Raw genomic sequence first — 21,457 nt, forward strand, 5'->3', positions numbered from 1 at the left:
GGAACCTTCTACCAACAGACCTAACTCTAATACCATCCCTTTCTCTCTTTAAACTAAGACTCAAACTTCACCTAAAATCACACTGGTTGTGCCCCTGCACAAACCCTGACTAATTGCTTCCTCTTTCACTTCTATCTTCCTACTCCCTAGGGTCCACTTTCCCCCCCTTATGTATATTACTGATCTCCTTTTTTTATTGCTCTCTGACTTTTCCTTTCTTCAACCTACTTCCTCTTCAACCTTCCTATAATTCTCCTGTATACAAAGGTTTGCATATAATTACAATGTTTACAAGTATATTATACCTTTTTTTAACAAACTACCCTTAAACAATTTTCATTATGCCACACTTACTAAGAGTAGTTCATCCTCAAAAAAAAAAAAATTTTTGATCAATTTATTTTTTTCCCTCTATATTCTTATTTGGTTTCAATGTTTTTATGTTACAATTACTACTGTTTATAATTGTTAATGTAATTCCACTATTAATCTTTAATGTTTATAATGTTTGTCTGGAGCTTTTCTCCCCGGGCCTCTACTGAAAATGGACATGTATCCAGTTAGACTAGCCCGGTCAACAAATGTAAAATAAAATAAAATAAAAAATAAATAAATAAATATTTATTAAACCATCGCTTACGACATAAGCAGTCATGCATTTATATAAATGACAACAAACCACACCGACACAATCCTAGTTGCAAGCATTTTACATCATAAACCATACTAACATGCTCCCAGTTGCAAACATTATACATCACTTATAATCTACCAGTCATTTTCAGTCAAACATTACATAGCTCATTTAAGTCCTGGCTTCTTTTAAACCTCATTCCTCCCCTGTATGTATTGTTCCCACAATTCCCATTTTTCGTATTTAATTTGCTCCCACCTTTTTCTAAAGATGTCAGTTTCAGTTGTTTTATCACGGTTACTGTATTCACTACTTCTAATGTAGTTGGCTTCGATTTTGATTTCCATTTTCTAATAACTGCTTTTTTGGCAGCCACCATAATTAGAGACAGCAAGCCCTTATGTCTAGGCAATTCCGATTCTGTATCATAGCTCAGAAAAATAATCTCCCTCGTCACACCAATCTGCCCACCTAATGTATCCAGCAGTGCATCCCGCAGAGAATCCTTAGTCTGCCAACTCACTGCATTCCCAGTAAATATGTTCCCAATTACCTCTTTCTTCCCCGTCACACCTCAAACATTTGCTATCTACCTGAGGAAAAATTCTCTGGAGTCTACTTGGGGTATAAAAATATCTATGTAAACATTTCCAAACAAAAATCTTAAATCTTCTAGATTTTGTTGCATATGTGGGAGACATACATATATCCTCCCACTGTTGCTTTGTAAATTGCTTATCCAATCTCTTCCCAATCCTTTGTAACCTCCTCTGATTGACTTTTATAGTTATGCAATATTCCACTAATATTCTTGATCATGTTTTCCATATGCTTATTAAATGATTGACTTTATTTCCATCAGGACTTGATGTGCAACTTGCTAGCTTACCTTTTGTGAGAGTATTCACTGGTTTGTTGTCCTGAGGCCTTAATTTTGTATTGGAGACAATGTCACAATCTTCTCAAATCTCATTATTCTGCTTCTTTGAAGTCTTGTATTGGAAAACTGTAGTCCCCTTTTTTTTTTTTTTTTAACTTTACCTTGTCTATAACGGTTTCATTATTGCAAGCTTTTTGTTTATTGGTAAGAATAGACTACAAAGGCCCTTTTCAGTTATAACCATTTGTAGTATGTGTCAGAAATACTCGTAAAACTGGTTAGATAAACAGATAAGTTATATTCAGCTTAACTAGAAGAATTAATGCTTTTTGTTTTGTGCTGCTTGCTAATTGTTAATTTTTTGTGACTTGGCTTGCCCATCTTTACTGTCATTCAGGCAGTCATTGAGGACTTTTCTACTTAAGCCATACCTTCCATTCTCTTTGTGGTGGCTGATGTGCACTTTGCAATGCTAGCCCTTTGATAGACACATGCTTCTAATTCTGGTTACAAATTTATATACTTCCTGGTAAAGCCTGCATGCCCAATCCTTGCACAAGGTTAATTTATTGTGGTTTATATGAAGTGGGAAAGTTTAATATGCAATGGAAGACTGTCCTGCTTCACATGGATGAGCAGGCATTTGCCACCCCCTTGACAGTTCTTGTATTGCCTGGGCCCCTGTTTGAACCCAGGTAGTCTGGCTTTTGTAGTTGAGTTTTCATCTCTGTACACCACAGAGACTGTTCGATTTGACTGTAATGTGCCATATTTGCTGATGGTTTTACCCTGAAATTAATTGGGTAATCATAGAGATAAATGGAAGCCAGCATTTATTCCAATGACAAAGATTGACTTTAAAATGTCAAGTAATAGGGAATCCAAAAATATTTCATTAGTTATAGCAGAATTGTTTTAGGGTAGTAGACTTCAGTATAGGCTGGATGATTCACATTGACATCACTTTGGGAAAAAAAAGATTAACTTTAGCTGTGTTGGTTGAAAATTAAACCATTGTATTTTATTGTTAAAGATGAAGCTATGTGCTTTGTAGCTACCTGTCAAGACTCTTAAGACCTTGTGAAATAGTGGGTTGTCTGGTGTTCCCTAATAATAGTCATTCTTCTGTTCAATGGAATTGTCTTTCTGCTTTTGTGTGTTTTTTTACATGTTTTCTTGGTGATAATTGTGTTCCTTCCAGGCTATATTTCTTTTGCTGAGTTTGTATTTTCTCGTGTTGTTTCTAGTTGTAACTGTCATTTTCAGGTCATATATAAGCCAAGGTGCTAGATTTACCTACTTTGTTTTGCTCTTGCGTCACTTTTCCTTTAATTACAGAGAGATATTAGAGACCAATTCTAGAGGAGTGTTGCATTGGATTGAGAATTGACAGAGGTCTAGTTAGGGCTGGCCAATGTAGCTGGAAGGGAAGACAAGTTTGTAAATATGTTAAAGACACTGACTTTCCAGGGATTTAATTAGTTTTGCTAAGGAAATGAATTGTGATTATACGGTGAACACTAAAGGTAGGGTTGGTAGACAGTATTTATACTGAATCTGTATGAGTGAATTTGTACAATCCCAGTCAGTGGTGATGCGTTTCCCTAACAATGGGTTTGTAACATGTTATGCAGAGGGATTATCATCAAACATCTAATATGTAATTTTTTTTAGTCTTTGCTGCTTATCCAGAATTAAACCAATACGTTTGATTAGTACTTAAGTAGCGTCCATTAGCATTAACACCATGTCACAGTGTGACTTTGACAACCTAGGATTAATCAGTGACTTATACACTGGGGGGAGGTAGCAGGGATTGTGGAAATGAATGACAATATGGTTGTCAATGTTTTTGAGTTGTGCAGCGTGTGACATTTTTATGTATGCATGAGAATTTGAAGGTCAAAAGGCACCAACAGCCAGTTCAAAGGAGTGGACTTCATTTTTTTAACCAAAATAAAAGCTCTCTCTTGTAGAATTGAATTTTCCATTGTTTCATGTATTTTTCCAAACCACAACTGGCTTCTGTAAAGAGGGACATGTTATAACTCTCGTTGACAGTGGCTCACCCTTCCTCTCAGGAAGGATGGCAGCCTGGCCGGTAGCATTTCTGATAACCATATGTCATGACAAAAACAGCATGTAATGAAGTACAGTGATTCTCTGTAGCCAGGATTTGATGTGTGCAGGGAAACACACATGTATTTTTACCAGCAATTTGGGACAGCTCATCTTTGGTTCCTGAGGGTTGAATGGGATGAGGCAGGGCACAGCAGAATCTCTTAATGTCTGCTTGGATAATAATCCCTCCTGGTGGGGAAGGTATGTTTCAGATGGTTGGTGGACATGGTAGACAAAATAATAAGAAAAAGGTTTCTATTAGCTATTATGATACCCTTTAGTGCAGGCAGGCATAACGGAGTGCATGACTGTAACAGCAAGTTTGATTTGCTTAGTGATTTTGGACTCGAGTCAATAATTTTGGTCCAGTGTATGGTAAGTTTGATAAAGTTATTAGTAGGGCACACGAAATATTTCTGGAAATGAGTAGACCTCCTTCCATCCCTCTTCCAGTCTAACTTCAGATTCTTGACTTAAAAAAAAAAATACTATTAATAACGGGAAAGTGACAATCTGATGTTGTCAATCTTCACCAAATCCTTGACAGTGGGTGTGGTTCTGCACCTCTGAACCGAATTGGCCACATCTTCCATTTCACTCTGTCCAAACACTCGAGCCAGGCACTACCCATAATGCTCCTCTCTGAAGTCTCCTCAGATCTCATTTGCCGCTTTGCAGACCAGATGCATTAATTTCCTTCTCTCGAGCCTTAACTATAACAGTGAGTTATTTTCTAATTTTCTTGCACTAGTTTTTTGCCTTTCAAAAAAAAAAATCCTTGTCTAATTCCTCTTTCACAATGTACCCACTCATCTTATCCCTAATGAAGCTGTTTATTCTTCCTTTTACCCTCTCCTACTGTTGGTGGAATTTAAGTACCATTGCTGGCACTTTTTTTCTATTTATTTCTTACTTTATTACCTTTCTAGGTACTCTAAAATACCATTGTTGGTATCTCTTGTCTTTATTTATTTTAAAAAAAATCCTTTCCTTTCCCCTTTTCTCTTGTCTCGTGACTGTTTGACAGTTGCTTACAACTGTTATAATGGCTGATCAACAAAAGCAACAACCTTCCCCTGCTAAACCTGTCAAAGGCATCTAAGGATTTAAAAGGTGCCAGAAATATGAGGGGCAAGATGCCTAATTCTGACTGGAACACCTTATGTGTATATTGCCTGGGAAAGATTCACTTGCAGGAAGATTGTTGAATTTGTCACAAGTTTCCTACGCGAACACTGACTGAAAGAAAAAACAAATGAATATTGAAGGGATTCCTTAAATCATGATTTGGCGAGTCTTTATCTGAGTCCAGGGTTGAAGCTACCATTTGTTCCTCATCTTCTTCATCTGTTTCGAAGAAAAGGCCTTCTTCAATTCCAAGGTCCTAGGAACCATTGAAGAAAATGCCTACGTTCTCCTCGGTACCGAAGAGTTCCTCAGCACTGGTGGATTTATTTGGTTCCAGACCTAGGCTTCTTTCGGAACGAAAACAGCTTCTTTAGTGCCGAAACTGTTACAGCTGCAAGGACTAAATACTCTCCGTCCATTGACCCCTTTAAAAACAGGCCACCAAGCCCCTTTTTGGAAGTGAGACCCCCCTAAATCTCCTTCCTCATCTTCTATTCATTCAACTAAAAGTCATTTTGAGGCTGATATATTGAGACTGGTGGATCAGCTTCTGACAGCCAAGGGATTATCCCTTGTTCCTAGCCTGCTGGCCTTGGATTTAGCCTTGCTATAACTCCTCCATACCCTCCTCCTCGAACTCCTGTCGAGATCTTGGAGCCTTCAGTTCCAACTCTCCCAGTGTTGACTGTCTCTCTTCCAGTAAATTCCTCTTCTCGGGTTCTGAGAGTTGTCTTGAATTCCTCCAAGCCTTCGGCACTGGAGATCTTCTGGGGTCATGACTCTCTGATCAGGTCCGAGGGGCTTGGATTGATTTTGTTTCCTTCAAAACCATCCATGTCCCTTGGTGCCTCAGCCTTTGTATGATCGACCTGGGCTTCTGTTTCAGAGGCTGCCTCCTGAGTGCGGAGTGTGACCCTGGTTCCGAAGGAGTCTATTTCAGTTTCCGGGCTCCCATTCCTGTATGGGGGGGCAGTCTTTAGGATAATGGAGAAGACATTGTCCATTGGGGACTCTCAGTCTTTGCCGTCCCTGTTGGGACAGATTTCTGCTTCCCCTCAGCCTGAGCTGCCATTGGTCTCATCCCTGGGACAGAGGGCACAGAAGTCCAAGGTGATTCCCACTTTAGTGGTCTCCTCTTCGGATACTTCCCTGGATCCTCTCCCTGAGGAAGTCTCTGTGAAGAGTAAGTGTTAGAGGAAGCACTTGGACTCCCCGAAAGAGTTCTTCACTGAAGATACTGATTTTGATGCAGGGGAATGTTCCCCCCAGGTCGCCCCCTGATGATGATTCCTTCATGGACATCCTAGAACTCCTGAAACAGAGGGGTGGTTGGTCCTCTATTCAACTTTCCTCAGAGGAATCAGCATTCCTGGATGCGCTTTTGTGACTTTGTAGCACCATTTAAAATGTCATTTGGCAGTGCTCCCTTTGACGGATCTACCCTTTTTGGTCCCAAGGTAAAAGACACTCTAGCTAAATGGGAGAAAGATGGCAAGACCCTGTCTGCCATAGGCATACGTTTCTCCACTCCTCAGAGGCCGTATTCTAGCAACCAAAGAAGTGGGAGACTATGATTTAAAAAAATCCAAAGGGCCTTTCTGAGACTCACAAGGCTAGACTTCCCCCAGGGCAGAAGGGAAAGCAGTTTAAAACGCCACCCTAGGGGCAGAAATGGACCGCAAAATCAGGGGTCCAGAGAATCTTTCTCTGGAACTTCCCATCAGCATCCCTGAATATGGTCCTAATTGTCTTCCTCTGGAGGCAGTCAGGGGGTGTTTATCCCTGTATCAACCTGCCTGGCAATTGATAACTTCGGACATATGGGTGCAGGGAATAATATCTAGAGGTTACAAAATTCTACTTGTTATGAGTCCAACACCCCAGAAAAGACTCCCATATGTTCCGTCCTATCAAAGGGAAGTAGCAGTCTTTGAAATTCAAAAATGCTAGATAAGAGTCATCCAAACAGTCCCACCAGACCAAACAGGATCTGGAGTTTACTCAAGATTCTTTTTAGTGCCCAAAAAAAAAAAAAAAAAAAAAAAAAAACAGGGGACTCTATATCCATTTTGGATCACAGACAGTTCAACAAGGCAGTCCAGCAAACCAAATTCCGGATGGTCTTTTGTTCAATCGATACTTCCTTTCTTGGAAAAAGACAACTGGATGTGCTGTATAGACCTCCAAAACAGTTATTACCACATAAAAATGGAAAAAAGCTCCAGGTGGTTTCTGTGCTTCCAGCTAGGAGCAGTTATTTCCAGTTCAGAGCATTGCCCTTTGGTCTCACCACAGCCCCCAGGGTGTTCACCAAATCCATGGCAGTGGTTGCAGCCCACCTCAGACTGCAAGGTTTTCGAGTCTTTCCGTATCTCTACGACTGGCTCCTCACCATTCCCACCAGGCATCTTTTAGAACAAGCAAGAGGCAACACCATAAATCTTTGTACATCTCTAGGCATAACAATAAACTTCGAAAAGTCCAGCCTTCAGCCTTCTCGACAGCTGGATTTCATCGGAGCTCATTTAGACACTGTTTCAAGTATTGCATCTCTCCCTCCAGAAAGACTTGAACGCATTAGATTCCAAGTCAGACAAATTCTTCAGAACAACAGGGTTCCAACGAAACTTGTTCTTCAAACATTAGGCTCCCTGGCTGCATCAATCACTCTAGTTGCTCTGGCAAGGTTTCATAAACGAATCCTGTAGTGGTTACTAGCTTCACAATGGTCTGTAATACACCAACCAGTGTCTCCTCTAATTTTGTTCACCAACTGTTGCAAACAGGATCTCACATGGTGGCTACACTCTGACTAGATTCTGTTAGTTTTTCCTCAGCCCCAAGCCATAGTGACCATGGATGTTTTCCGGATTGGGGGGGCGGGTATCTGGGAAGGACAGTCCAAGACACGTGGTCCCAACTGGAGGCCAACTTCTGGAAATGAGGACTGTGCGGTTAGTGTTGCAAGCATTCCAAGATACCCTTCCTTGCAGGACAGTAGCGATTCAGACAGACATGTCTGTAGTCTGGTATATAACCAAACAAGGGGGAACCAAATCTTACCCACTCTGTCGAGAAGCACTCAGAGTTTGGCAATGGGCGATTTCTTCCAACCGCTTTCTGACAGCAAACATTCCAGGAAGTTCTAACGTGATAGCGGACAAGTTGAGCAGAATGATTCTCTTGTCTCATGAGTGGTCTCTCAATCCTTTAGTGGCAAACAAGATTTTTCACCATTGGGGTCAACCTTGCTGTGACCTTTTTGCCTCTCCCATGAACAATAAATGCAGAAGTTACTTTACCCTAATCCCTCCTCCGGGGGGGGAGAATCACCCAGAGACACACTTCTCCACGATTGGCCCCCTGTTCTGCTGTATGCCTTTCCCCTGACTCCTGTCATATTGCAATTCCTAAAGAAAGCCAAAAGGACAGAGAATTCAATAATCCTCATTGCCCCCTTCTGGACTCGACAAGTTTGGATTCCCTTCCTTTGGACTCATTTAATACAGAAACCATGGATTTTGGACCCAGCTCTAGATTTGCTAACTCACCCACAGGACATGGTTCATCTGAATCTCTACCATCTCAAGCTCAGTGTGTGGCTTCTCCAATTCCTATGATCGCCAGGCATCCTTTACTCTCCTCTTCTCTCCTCTCCAACAAATAATTATTGCACATCACAAACCTTCAACTAGAAAAGTGTATCAAAGCAAATGGGAAAAATTTGCTAGATGGGTCTTGAACAAAGGACTAGACCCTTATACCAGTCCCACCCATGAAGTTCTAGATTTTCTAACTACACACTTCCAATCTGGTTCCTCTACATCCACAATTAAAGTCCATCTAGCATCAATTTGAAATTTTCATTCAGGCCTGAATGGCTCTTCTCTAATGTCTCACAAGCTTTGTAAAGCTTTCTTAAAAGGACTCATGATACTTAAACCTCCATTTAAAGAACCAGCTCCCCCTTGGGATCTCACTGTTGTTCTTCAGGCCAATACTAAGACCCCTTTTGAACCATCAGTATTGTGTGACTTGAAATATTTGTTCTGGAAGACTTTATTCTTGGTGGCTATTAGTTCTGCAAGAAGAGTATCTGAGTTTCAGGCCCTATCCTGCAAATCACCCCACTTGATTTTTCATAAAGATAGAGTTGTACTCAGAACGAATCCATTGTTTTTACCAAATGTAGTATCCGAAACCAACATTAATCAATTTCAGCAATTACCAGTATTTCTCCCTAATTTTTCTAACAAAGGGGTATATACCCTTCATTTGCTTGATGTACATAGACAACTACATTTATATCTTCACAGGACAAAGTATTTTAGAAAATCAGATCAGCTATTTGTAGCAGTCGCTTCCCTCCATATGGGTAATCCAGTTGCTAAGGTTACTTTAGCTAAGTGGCTCAGAGACTACATTACGTTTATCACATTTATTTATCACTCTAAAGGTCTCCAATTTCTCAAACCCGTTCAAGCCCATTCAACAAGAGCTGTGGCAACATGAGCAGTTTTTCATGCCAGAGCTTTTCTAGACAACATCTGTGCATCATACCTTTATCACTCATTACAAACTAGATTAGGTCTTGAGGGATCGAGCATCCTTTGGCTCTGTGGTGCTTAGTAATATTCTTCTGTGAGACCTCCCAAGACTAAAGTAGCTAGAGATTCTGTTTCATTGTCGAGGACTGGGTGAAAATTGGCAACATCAGATATAGAAGTTATGTCTTACCATAACGTTCCATCTGTGTTGTCGATCACCACCAATCCTTGACATCCCCACCCTCCTTCCCCCATCCTAAGACTCTTAGAAGACTGGATTAGTCCTTAGCTAGTTTCCTTTTAAGGACTCGTATATGGCCTCGGTCAGTATTATCTTTAGTTAACCATTTTTTTTTCTCTACCTTTCTGTCTACTAATTTCTTGAGCAAAGTCAATCTGAGCTAACTTCAGAGAGGAGCATTATGGGTAGTGCCTGGCTCAAGAGTTTGGAGAGCGTTTGCTGGAAGATATGGCCAAGTTGGTTCCGAGGTTCAGAATGAACCCACTGTCAAGGATTGGTGAAGATCGACAATACAGATGGAACGTTATGGTAAGACATAACTACTTCTTATGACATTTTTAGCCAGGTTTCTCTTATGCTAGTAATATCTAGAGAAAGCATCTCTATCTGGGCTTCATTTTTCTCAGATTTATTTCTAATGCTGGCTGCATTTGCAAGAGAGACTTGGGCTACATGTCTCCAAAGAGGTTATGACAGTAAATAGTAAGAACAGATAGCAAGTGAAGCTGATGTTACTAGAGGTGACAGAACTTGCAGAATTGTGTAGTGAGTGATGGTTAATGTACTCATAATGCAAAATTTTAACTGGTGAATGTTAAGTTCTGCTGTAAGCTGCAATAAAGTGAAACTGATAATTAGTGTACAAAGATGTTAGCGGAAAATTGTGAAAGCCTTTATAATGCTAGCTGAGGATGTTGGTGTAATTGGTGGGGCATTTATTAATGCCTAATTAACACTAGAGTGTGTGTGTAAACCAGGCACTGTTGCTGAGGGTTTGGCTGTTGCAGTGTGGGAAAAACAGACCCCACACCCTCCTAACATAAGCAGTCAAGCCCGACGGTAGTAGGACTGTGTTTACTTGCCACTGTGTCCTTTTGGCAGTCAGTGGATTGGTCATTGTATACAGGAAGCCTCGTATACCTCTCAGACCATGTACTGAAAAGGTATTACCTTTCAGTTTGCAAGTGTTAACTGTACAAAAGTAAGAAAGACAAAAAGTCTAAATGACTGTATAGCAGTAAACTTCAGGCAGCACTACATTCTGACTTGAAGTACACCAGGAAATGAATATCCTTTATATTCCTATTCAGAATAGCTTATGCCTTTGAAGTATAGTCACACTAAAACAATGGTGTACTTACACCTGTGCCTTTGCTAGTTATTAAATTATTGAAAAAAGCAACAGTATTCGTACAGAAATGTAGCGTGCATGTATATGAGGGTATGTAAAACTGACAAATACAGCATCTCAGTTGCCACAAGAAAAAAACAGACTCCCCATAATAATATACATATAGCAAGCTTGCTGAAAAGAAAGGTAGGCTTTCTGACTTGTGTAAAGTGGGAAATTCTCTAGAATTGTTCTCCACGCAGCTGCAGGAAGTTGAAATGTTTTCAGATGTACAAAACAAGAGCAAAAACCCAGTTTAGCTGCTGTCCCATCTTTTAGCATTTGCCATAATTGTTCTCTTTGGTTGTCAGTTTAAACATAGTGATTGGAAACACATGTGTGCATCTTATGTGCTGAGTGCAACGGTTAGTCTGCCTTATGCATAGCCTGAAGTCATGAGATTCAAATTCCTTTTTTGTCTTCATCTGTGTATTTGTCTTCATCTGCGTACTCCATGTGACTGTTTGTTTCATTTTATGAATGTTAGAAGATAACATTTGGCTTACAGAACAGAAATATGGAAAGCCACCAACCTTTTGTTTCTTTTGTATCTTCAATGTGGGACACCAGTGGGCATAACATTTGATATTTAGTTATTTAGTGTTTTACAGCTGTGTAAGCAAGTCAGTGTTAAGAACCTCTCTCAGCTTATTTCATTGATGTTTTTGCTCTCTGGCTTTCTTCTGGGAGGAATTCTCTGGCTCCTGGTTGCAAACCAGTGACTTAGTGGCTCTCAACCTTTGCCGCACACTCTAGATTGGATTGCATTCTTGAGGCTAAAGTGCTTTAACTTCACCCTAGTCACGTTACTTTGGACCTTCTGCTAGCCTTTGGATTCATAATTTTGTATTCTGCCTCAGCAAGAAAAAGTCTGTGATAAGAATGATAATGATGAAATTACCATTGTGCAAAGCACTTTCTGTAACGGCTGATGATGTAATCATCCTTGTTTTCAGAGTTCATTTACCCCCATGGTATCTAACTTGAAAAATTCTAGTGGAGCTCTGAAGACGTAAGACAGTAGTAGTAAAAGTAGTGTGTTATGACTCAGAACCTTTTAGGCAAGGCTCAAATTCTAAACCTACCACCCTAGAACACCAAAAAGGAAAAAAAACTAAGGGTAATGCTGCTCAATGCCAGAAGTCTCAATCTCAAGATGCACGCAGTCGAGGCCCTTCTCAATATGGAGAACATCGATGTCTGTGCTGTGACAGAAACCTGGTTCAAGGCTCCTGAGAGCACCCCAGCACTAACAGGTTTCACCTCATATCATGCGTTCCGGCCCCAAAATCCGGACAACACCAAGAAAGGAGGGGGGGGTGTCCATATTCATAAAGGACACCCACACCTCAAGGTTGGTGGCAACGCACGATGCATCGGAGACCATCCAGGTGCAATTAACCATAGGCAAGACTGCTCTGCAATTTGTAGCATGTTACAGGCCACCCTCTCAAACTCAGGAACCTCACATGGCCTTCCTGAAAACATTGGAGGATAAATGTATCTCCAAACACCATCATACTAGGTGACTTCAACTACCCTAATATAGACTGGGAACACTACTCAAGCCCGAACACTCTAACCCAAAGATTCCTGGAGTTCATAAACTCAAATGCCATGGAACAACTAGTCACCATCCCCACAAGAGGAGAAAACATACTTGATCTCATCATCACGAACATGGGATCAAAATGTTCAACACCGAAGTATACCCCTCACTGGTGAGATCAGATCATAAACTAATCTCGCTGGAGGTCCTCATCCTGCCCCCACCTGAAACAAAAAGACCACAGTGAAAAACTTCTCAAAAGCCGATTTCACACTTCTAAAAACTAGTGTGGTCTCCTTTAAGGCCCCTGAGCCAGTGGTAAACATTACTCAAACCGCTGAATCACTTACAAATGCCTTCTACCAGCACCTACAGGACTGCATGGATCAGGCAATCCCAAACAAAACTAAGACTCTCTGTACCAAAGGCAAGCGTCCAGTCTGGTGGACCCCAGCCATAAACAAGCTCTACAACAAAAGGAGGAAGCTACTACAAGATAGAGCAAAATCCTTGAAAGGTAAGACACCTTTGATCATTATAAGTAAAAAACTAAGAGCTCTCATAAAATCATCCAAGGCAAATTTTGAGAGAAAAATCGCCAAGGACTCTAAAGAGAATCATAAGGCCTTCTTTAGCTATGTTAGAAACCTAGGAGGAAACTCCCAGATATGCTCAGAATTAGTTCAAAATGATGTGAAAATTACTGAACCTACACACATTGCCAACATACTGGCTGACAGGTTCAGTGCAAACTTCTCCCCCCCCTCCCCCCCAAAAGGAGAGATATATATTCCAGAGGATTGTAGCCACCCAAACATCTCCAACGCCCAGGTGAGAACTGCCCTCACTAAGGCAAAAAACACAGCATCCATGGGACCGGATGGTGTCCCCGGCTGTGTGCTTCATGAACTCAACGAGGAATTAAACCCACAGTTAGGACAGCTGTTTAATCTTAGCCTCACCTCAGGATACGCACCCAAGGAGTGGCGACGGCGACTGTGGTCCCACTTCATAAGGGCGGTGCCTCCACAGACCCTGGAAATTACCGCCCATTAGCTTGACAAGCCTTATCTGCAAAGCCATGTAGAGGATCATAATGGAACTCATAAATAAAGACATAGGGAACTTGCAGACTTTGGATCCAACCCAGTTTGGCTTTGTCAAAGGCAGATCCTGCCTCTTAAACTTGGTTGACTTTTTCGAGACAGTCACCAAGGCCATTGATGAGGGAAACGCAGTCCATACAGCCTACCTCGACCTGGCAAAGGCCTTCGACACAATACCCCACTCAGGTATCATCGAAAAACTCATCAGCTTGAATGTAAACCCATACATCACAAGATGGGTTGCAAACTGGCTAAGTGACAGAACCCACAGGGTCAGAGTTGCTGGAGCCATGTCAGACTCAAAGCCTGTCACAAGTGGTGTCCCACAGGGCTCAGTCCTGGGTCCACTCTTGTTCGGCATCTACTTTTCTGAAGTACAAGCAAACACAGGAGGGTTATGGCTGACAAAGTTTGCAGATGACTGCAAACTGGGCCATAGTCGAAAACACATCTGACACAGATATCTTCCAGAAGGGCCTCAAAGAAACGGATAACTGGTGCCAGAGCCATGGCCTGAAGTTAAACGCCAAAAAATGCATAGTCATACCCTTCGGGAAAAACAAGGTTACCCCTAGCTACCATATAGGTGGCAATCCACTGAGCACAGAAAAAGTCATCAGAGATCTGGGGACCCAGGTTGACAGTAGCCTTTCGTTTGACACTCATGTTGCTAAAGTAGTTAGGAAAACCTTCTATATCACCCACCTGATCATGAAGGGATTCACATCTAGATCAAGGGAGGTCATCGTCCCCCTGTACTCATCACTCATTAGACCTATGATTGAGTACAATGCCCGTTCGAATGTATCTGACCAGACACCTGCTGCAGCTTGAAAGGCCCCAAAAGTTCCTCACCAAAAGGATAAAGGGTCTCAAAAATATGTCTTATGCTGCCCGACTGAAAGAACTCCAGCTCTATTCAGTCTCATACCGCTTGCTCAGAGGTGACCTGTGCCTGACATATAAGGCCATGTCAAACCCAGATTTGATGAATATGCTTCACCTCAAAAATCTAGACCCCTCAGAACCACAAGGGCGGAGACTTAAACCTTGACACGGTTATAAATAGAACGTGCTGGAGGGACAGATTCATCACCCAGAGACTCCCTATGCTGTGGAACAAAATCCCGGTACATGTGAGGCAGAGCACCTCTCTGGCCTTGTTCAAGAGGAATCTTGACCAATGGATGGGAGATTGCAGATATACCCCAGGGATTACTTCAGTGTCACTGCTTGACAGAGGCACAGCAAAATGATAGGCATAGTTTTTATTCAAACTAAAGGGGTGGCGAAAGCCACATAACTATGGGCTAGGCTTATAAATGCCCTTGGGCAGATAGCCTAGTATGAACCTATGAACCTATGAATTTCTTTTAGCTGTAGCTTTGCAGAGTGGTGGAGTTAAAATGAGATGAGGAAACTCAGAACTAAATGTATTTTACAGTAGAATGCTCGCTGTTTGCAATGTGGGCTATTATTCCTCTAACTAGGGTAATTCTTCAGTAGCCAATATACTACACTCCTACATCTGTTGTTTTTACTCCTTACTTAAATGTCTCAAATGGGGCATTCACAACTGGGGGCACTATAGAGGTATCAAACTCCTGTCACACCTCATGAAAGTTTTGGACAGGGTGATTGATAAAGGAATTCACAGAGTAGTATAAAGCAAGATAAGAGATGAGCAGTTTAGATTCACATCAGGATGCAGCACAACTGACCTGATATTTGCAGCGAGATAGAAAGAGGGGTAAATGAGGAGTCCATCTGGACCTTCCTTGACTTGGGGAAAGCATATGACAAGGTCTCAGTAAAGCTAATTTGAGGAGTCCTGTGATGGCTTGAAATCCTGGAAACTTTGGTAGAATTAATACAGGCTGGGTACAAGGACCCAGTGATACAAGTTTAAACATGGTTTAGAGTCTTAGAGGGGTTCCTGGTAGGTGGGAAGTGCACCAGGGCTCAGTTCTCAATTCACTGCTATTCATACTGGTGATGGTCTACATTAGCAAACGGACGAGGGGGTACAAATCAGAAAAGATGATGTATACATAAGATGCTGTATTACACAAGGTTGGAGGTTGGCATAATGGATGAGATGTTTACATTGTAGACACAAGGTGCAAGGTATGATTCTTGGGGTTGGGAAGTTTGGCTAGACTTAAAATGGATCACAAGGGCAACTAGCCTAGTACTAGTGTAAGAACATATAGACTCTGAAAAGGAACTTCAGCGAATGATAGGGAGATGGAAGGCAAAACTGAAGGCACATGCTGTGAAACTGTTTACAGACAAGACTGAGAGAATATAAGAAGAAGCTGAAAATTGAGACAGAAGGGAAAATAGTGGAACATGTCACTGGCTTCGGGTATCTGAGAGGGGTACTTGAGGAGGTTAAAGCTAGAATTTGGAGAGTCTTCAGCCAGCTGCCACAGTGTGTCAGGGTGGTTTGTGACAGAAGAATGCGAAAAAAGCTGAAAAGTAAGGTCTACAAAATAGTGTGCAGTCAGTACTTTTGTATGGTACAGAAACCTGGGCAATGAAGGCAGAGAAGTTGAGGAAGCTGGAGATGATGGAGCTGTGCCTCACATGGGGATGGTATGATGCATACTATGGGACAGATGATGATAGCATCATTGCAGAAGCCAAAGTTGCTCCAATTGCAAAGAAGGTCAAAGAGGCCAGATTATAGTGGTTTGGCCACATGTGCAGGATAGCGGAAGACTTGTTGAGGATTTGGGGGAGAGAGGAAGAAAGCAAGAGAAAATGAGGACCTAGCAAAGACATGAGTAGATTGCACAAGAGACAACCTGCTTTAGTGAGCCATGACTATTAACGAAGGTAGGAGAGTAGCACTAAATTGACAGAGAGGTGGCATCAGTTGATGCAGTACTCTGATCCCTTGTAGAAATTGGGGAAAAATGGGGTTGATTATGATTAAATGTTTCGTGATTTTACCTTTTTTGAAGTGTGGATCCTTTGGTGGGTGGTGTAAATTGTAAGTGAAGACATTTTACTTTAGTCTTATGTAGCCATCTGCACAGAAGCAGGTATGAGTGGAAAGATAAATGCTAGAACTAGCTCATTCTCACAGCTACAACTTTTAACTGCTGAAGGCTGTCTTGATTCTACACTCAGTTTCAGTTAGCAATGTGTACACATATACTGCTTTGTCTTTAACTGTTATATAGACTGCATTTCTCTAGCTTACAATTACTGTATCACACTGTTCTCACTATTAACTCATGCGGCCATTTTTTGTCACTAACTGTGCCATTTTTTGTTAAATTTGTTAATTTATTTGTTAATTATTGTTATATAACTGATTTCTTTTACTGACTTGCTTTGTACATTGTTGATTGATACGTGTTCAATTTGATTGATTAATACTATTTGTATGTATGGAGCTTTTCTCCCCAGACCTCTGCTGAAAATGAGTCTCATGCCCAGTCGGACATTACCCGGTAAACAAACAAAATAAATAATTTAAAACTCCTGTAACTGGCAGAGTTGGACCAGGATTGGAGTTCCAGCTGCTGTTTCTGTCATACTTTGAAATATTAACGTTGACCTAATTTCTCATTTGGGTTTGTAGTGCCCTCCAAAGGGGGGGGGGGTGCTTTTATTATTCACAGCAGCCAAGCCAGCTTCATCACAAAAGCTTTGTTGACCACTGAATGAAAGAAGTCTGACCCAGAGTTGTTTATGCAGGAAGGCTATAAAACAAAATAGGATTAAATACATAGGTATAAATCACTGACAGGTTTTCTTATGTTACAGGTGTCTTAGACATTCCCCTGATCAGCTGGGTTGTGATGCTTGTGTCTCGATTATTGGACTATGTAGCTACCGTTGAAGAGGAGGCTACTACTGCCAAAAAACCTCTTACTGGAAAAGAGAGAGAGAGGTTAATTACAGGTATTGTTTTCCTTTGTTTGCTTTTTTATTTTTGTGTTTTTAAAACGCAAATGGATTATGTCAGATACTATGTTGTAAAATCACTTCACAAACTTTTCTGTCAAACATCATTTCTTTTGTTTTCTGCATTGTACTCTCTGGTTTCACATGTAATATCTCATAATAAAATTTAGTATTGACAGTTATCAGCTATAGTAAACCACAGACATGGTCATTTTTGGAAGACTTTATAGTGAGGGAGAAGAGGGTCTGGCTTTGCAGAATAAAGGATGCATCTTTGAATGTTATGGTACAAGTTTAGAACAATGTTAAATATGCATTAAATACGCACTAGGCATGCACAGTTTTTTATTTTAAAATAAAATGGCGCTGAGTTGTTTGTAAACTTTGAATGCACTCCTTTTTTTTTTTTTTTTTTGCATGAGATCACCTCTTCCATAATGAAAGAAGTAACTCGTGTTATATGAAAGCTGTCTTGTAAACTGATATCAAAACCTTTATCAGGTTAGACCAATGTCAGTTTGGCTTTGTCATTGGTGGGGTGTGGGGGTCCTTCCTACTCATTTTATTTAAATTTAGTTAACTTCTCAATTTAGCTGACTCCTTTGAGAAAGTTCGACAGAATATAGACAGCAGTCATTTGATTCACACAACTTATCTGGATCTGGCCAAAGCATTCAACACGTTACCCTATGCTGGCATTCTTTAACTTAATTGTTTTAAAAGTAGATCCGTATATGGTGGCAGGTAGCTAACTGGCTGAAATTTGGAGCCTACATAGTTAAAGTGGGGGGGGGGGGTCCCCTGAACTGAAGTTATAGCCGCTGGTTTGGGGGCCCACAATTAGAAAGTCCCAGCACCTCTACTGAGTATCAGAGGGCTCCTTGGACATTGTAAAGTAATCTGCTATTACTGAGAGAGTGTCTTCAATGACATGTCTGCTGATGTTGACTTGGAGAGCCAAAAATATCCAACCTCGCCATCCACAAGAAAAACTAACAGATTTTATAGGATTCAGGATCCTCACAAGCTTCTCTGTAAGAACTCCATTGCAGATCTAGATAAAAACATATCTGAAAATCACTGAGGAAACCAGACTGGATCTGGGGGTGAAGTACTCTTCCCAGTGACATGGAAACCAAATTGCTTGACAGTCTTATGGGGAAAACGTATATATTTCAGCAACCCTGGCGTTAAAGGCCCTGAATGTTCAGACCCACATTTTGAGGTATCAGAAATGAAGGATAAACCTTAAAGGCACATATGATCATCTAAGCCCAGACTGTTTTACAGTTTTGTAAGTGTACCATGTAATGTGAGTATGATGCTGTGGATGCCGCATCCATAAGTGCTGCAGCAGGGTCATTTATCAGGAGACATTCTTAGCTGAGGACCCAGAATCTGTCTGGGGGTGTAAATGCTCAACTCCTTAATGTTCCCCTGGAAAAGTATTCACTGTTTGGACACCACCCCCCAAAAAATACCTTGTGCTGTACTTAAATGGGAGGGCAAAGGGTAAAACTGTAGAGTTCGTCAGACACATAATCAGCCACACTCCACCGGCCCCTATTCCCAAATACAGCAAAAGTTACTCCTCTAAGCAAGTTCTTTATTGCCAGGGATAAGAAAATGGCAAAATGCCAAAGGGTAGAAAGGCCATCCTGAAAAGAAAGAGGAAGCAGGATGATAGAAGTCTGGAGACCCTCAGGACTCACACCCCCTCCCTCACTCTCTCATACCTCTCAAGTAAGGAACATTTTGAGTCTTAAGTCCATGCTTCTTGAAGTTCCACATTGAAAAGGTCTGTCACACATTCAGTGTTAGGAATTTTTTTTAACTGATATCCATGGTAAATAGTACTAAATCATATTAATTAATTAAAAGGACTGTTTACTAGTACAAGATAGGACATTTTAACTATCCTGTGAGCTTCCTTGTTGACTGTCTTAGTAAGTTGTTAGTAGATGTTCCACATTTTGCCCATTTGTTTGACATTAATGAGAAATAGTGTTCCTCATTTTCTGATGGAAGTTTGAGAGCTATGGGCTTCTGTACCTTCCAGTCCTCTACCTCAGTATCTCAGGACTTGTGGTCAGCTGGCTGCCTCCTACCAGAATTGATTAAGCATAACTTTTGACCAGTAGGTCTTAGAGTCCCTCTCTAGAGGGGGTACTAACTACACTTCACTAACAAAAAAAAAAAAAAAAAAAATACTTTCAGCTATACCAGAAGACCAACAATGCCTGGTTTCCACCCCTCTTTAGTACAAATACTGTTCTCCTTTGCTAGTATAACAAATGATTTTATTCCAGGCTGTTTCTTGTCCCAAACAAGGATGGATCATGCAGATCCATTCTTTATTTATCAAAGCTAAACAAATCCCCAAATTAAAGATGCTAGTCTTATAAAGTCCTATTGCCCTCCCCCAGGCTCTCAGGGCCCACTGGTGAAGTTAAAATTTCAAGGATGCCTACTTCCACAGCCCTGTTTACAAGGGGCACTTGGCAGTACACAATGTTTATAATGGTGAATACCATTGCCAGTCTAACTCTTTGACCATTGGTTTTGACACTGCTGCTAGAGGTTTTACAAATGTCTGGTATCAGTAAAAATAAAGTTCAGGACCAAAGGCATTCATATATACTCTTCACAAGGATAGCTAACCTTATTCAGAAACAAAGTCAGGAAGAGATGCCAAAGACATAGGGATACACCACAGATTGCCTCTGCACACTGTGTTTCTCCTTGAATAAGCAGAAGTCTAATTTATGCTCAGTCAGAATGATATTTTTCCTGGATCCCTTTTAGAAATCTGTTCAACAGGTGCTTATCTATCACAGACAAAGGTTGACCCTCTTTCAGTGTTCTTTTGTGGGATGTTAGGGAAACACCTTGAGCATTCTGGGTCACATGGCAACCATCGTACTCTTGGTGCCTCTAGCTAGACTACACGTGGGGAATCTTCAGTTTACCTAAAGAAGCAGCTGTCTCACTCAGTAGGGCATACCATCCCAGTCCTAACTTGTTTAGAGGTAGAGCTGGAATGGTGGATAAAATAAGTCCAAAAGAAAGAAATCACATTCTTCAAACTACTTCCCAGATCTTCTTACCACTGATGCCTCAAACATGGCATGGGATGCATAAATCCTGAACTTCAAAGTATAGAGTACCTGGAGTTCCAGGAAAACAAAACTGCAGATAAACATAAAAATAATGAAGGCAGTTATTCAGGGCAAACGTGCTTAGGCAGTAGATGCCTTCTGTTCGTATTGGATAGGTCTTTTTCTCTGTGCTCTTACTCCTCTACCCCTGTTCCCAGTGTAGTTTAAAAGTCAAAGGAGGAAAGACCAGAAATTATTTGAATTGCTACTGTTTGGTCCAGGTATCCCTGGTTCTCCTATCTGATTCACATAACAAGGGAGAAACCTTTGCAGTGGTCTCAGCTTGTGAACGTTTTGATAGCGCTGGGGTCCTTAGTACCCAAACTGTTCTTACTCATTCTAGCAGCCTGTAAGTTATCTCAGTCTTACTGTTTGTCTATCTCTTTAGGACATGCTAAAAGTTCCTGTAGGAAGCTCGGAGTGCAAGCATAAGGAAATCATATTTAGCTGAATGGAAAATATTCTCACTAGGGTTCCAAGGGAGGGACAAGCAGTCAAAGCAAGTGGTTGAGTCAGTGGTTTTGTGGTGTGTGTCTTGAGTTTTTTTTTTTCAGGATTAGCTTATGCTTCTTTGAAGATACAAGTCTCGTATTTCTGCATACTGACCTGTAGATCTCAAGCCTCTCCAGAGGAAAGTGGTTCCAGTTTGGGACCTAAATCTTGTGTTGGAACAGCTGACCTTATCACTTTTTGAACCAGCCTCTTTTGTGAATTGTTAAATTTCTCACTTGGTGAAAAATGTTCCCGATGGCAATCACCTGTGCTAGGAGAGACATTTAAGCTACACATCCTTCTGTACAGAGAGCCTTTCTTGAAGTTCCATAAAGATAGTGTGACCCTGCACAGTTGTGGTATTAGACTGCTGGTGTTGTAGCCATTTTAATTGAAAAAGAAATGTTTAAATAGTTTTCAAAAAACATTTAATGTTTTATTTTAAAAAATCAATCAAATCTCTTGTTTTGGCATGTCAAACTCTATACATGCTTTAGTGCATTCTCAGA

The 21,457-nt window shown here is 41.0% G+C and overlaps 1 protein-coding gene across 8 annotated transcripts in view; it reads left to right on the forward strand.

The window, feature by feature from the left end:
- Positions 1 to 21,457, forward strand: part of BIRC6 (baculoviral IAP repeat containing 6) — a 4,524,268-nt gene that overhangs the window by 2,271,397 nt on the left and 2,231,414 nt on the right. For all 8 annotated transcript variants that reach the window (XM_044058419.1, XM_044058463.1, XM_044058448.1 and 5 more), the window contains exon 32: positions 17,158 to 17,295. In XM_044058419.1, the coding sequence (XP_043914354.1) occupies positions 17,158 to 17,295 (138 nt within the window). The remainder of the gene's footprint in view (positions 1 to 17,157; positions 17,296 to 21,457) is intronic.

Source organism: Protopterus annectens, chromosome 1.part2 (genome assembly GCF_019279795.1).
Source record: "Protopterus annectens isolate FY-2018-M chromosome 1.part2, PAN1.0, whole genome shotgun sequence".
NCBI lineage: Eukaryota > Metazoa > Chordata > Ceratodontiformes > Protopteridae > Protopterus > Protopterus annectens.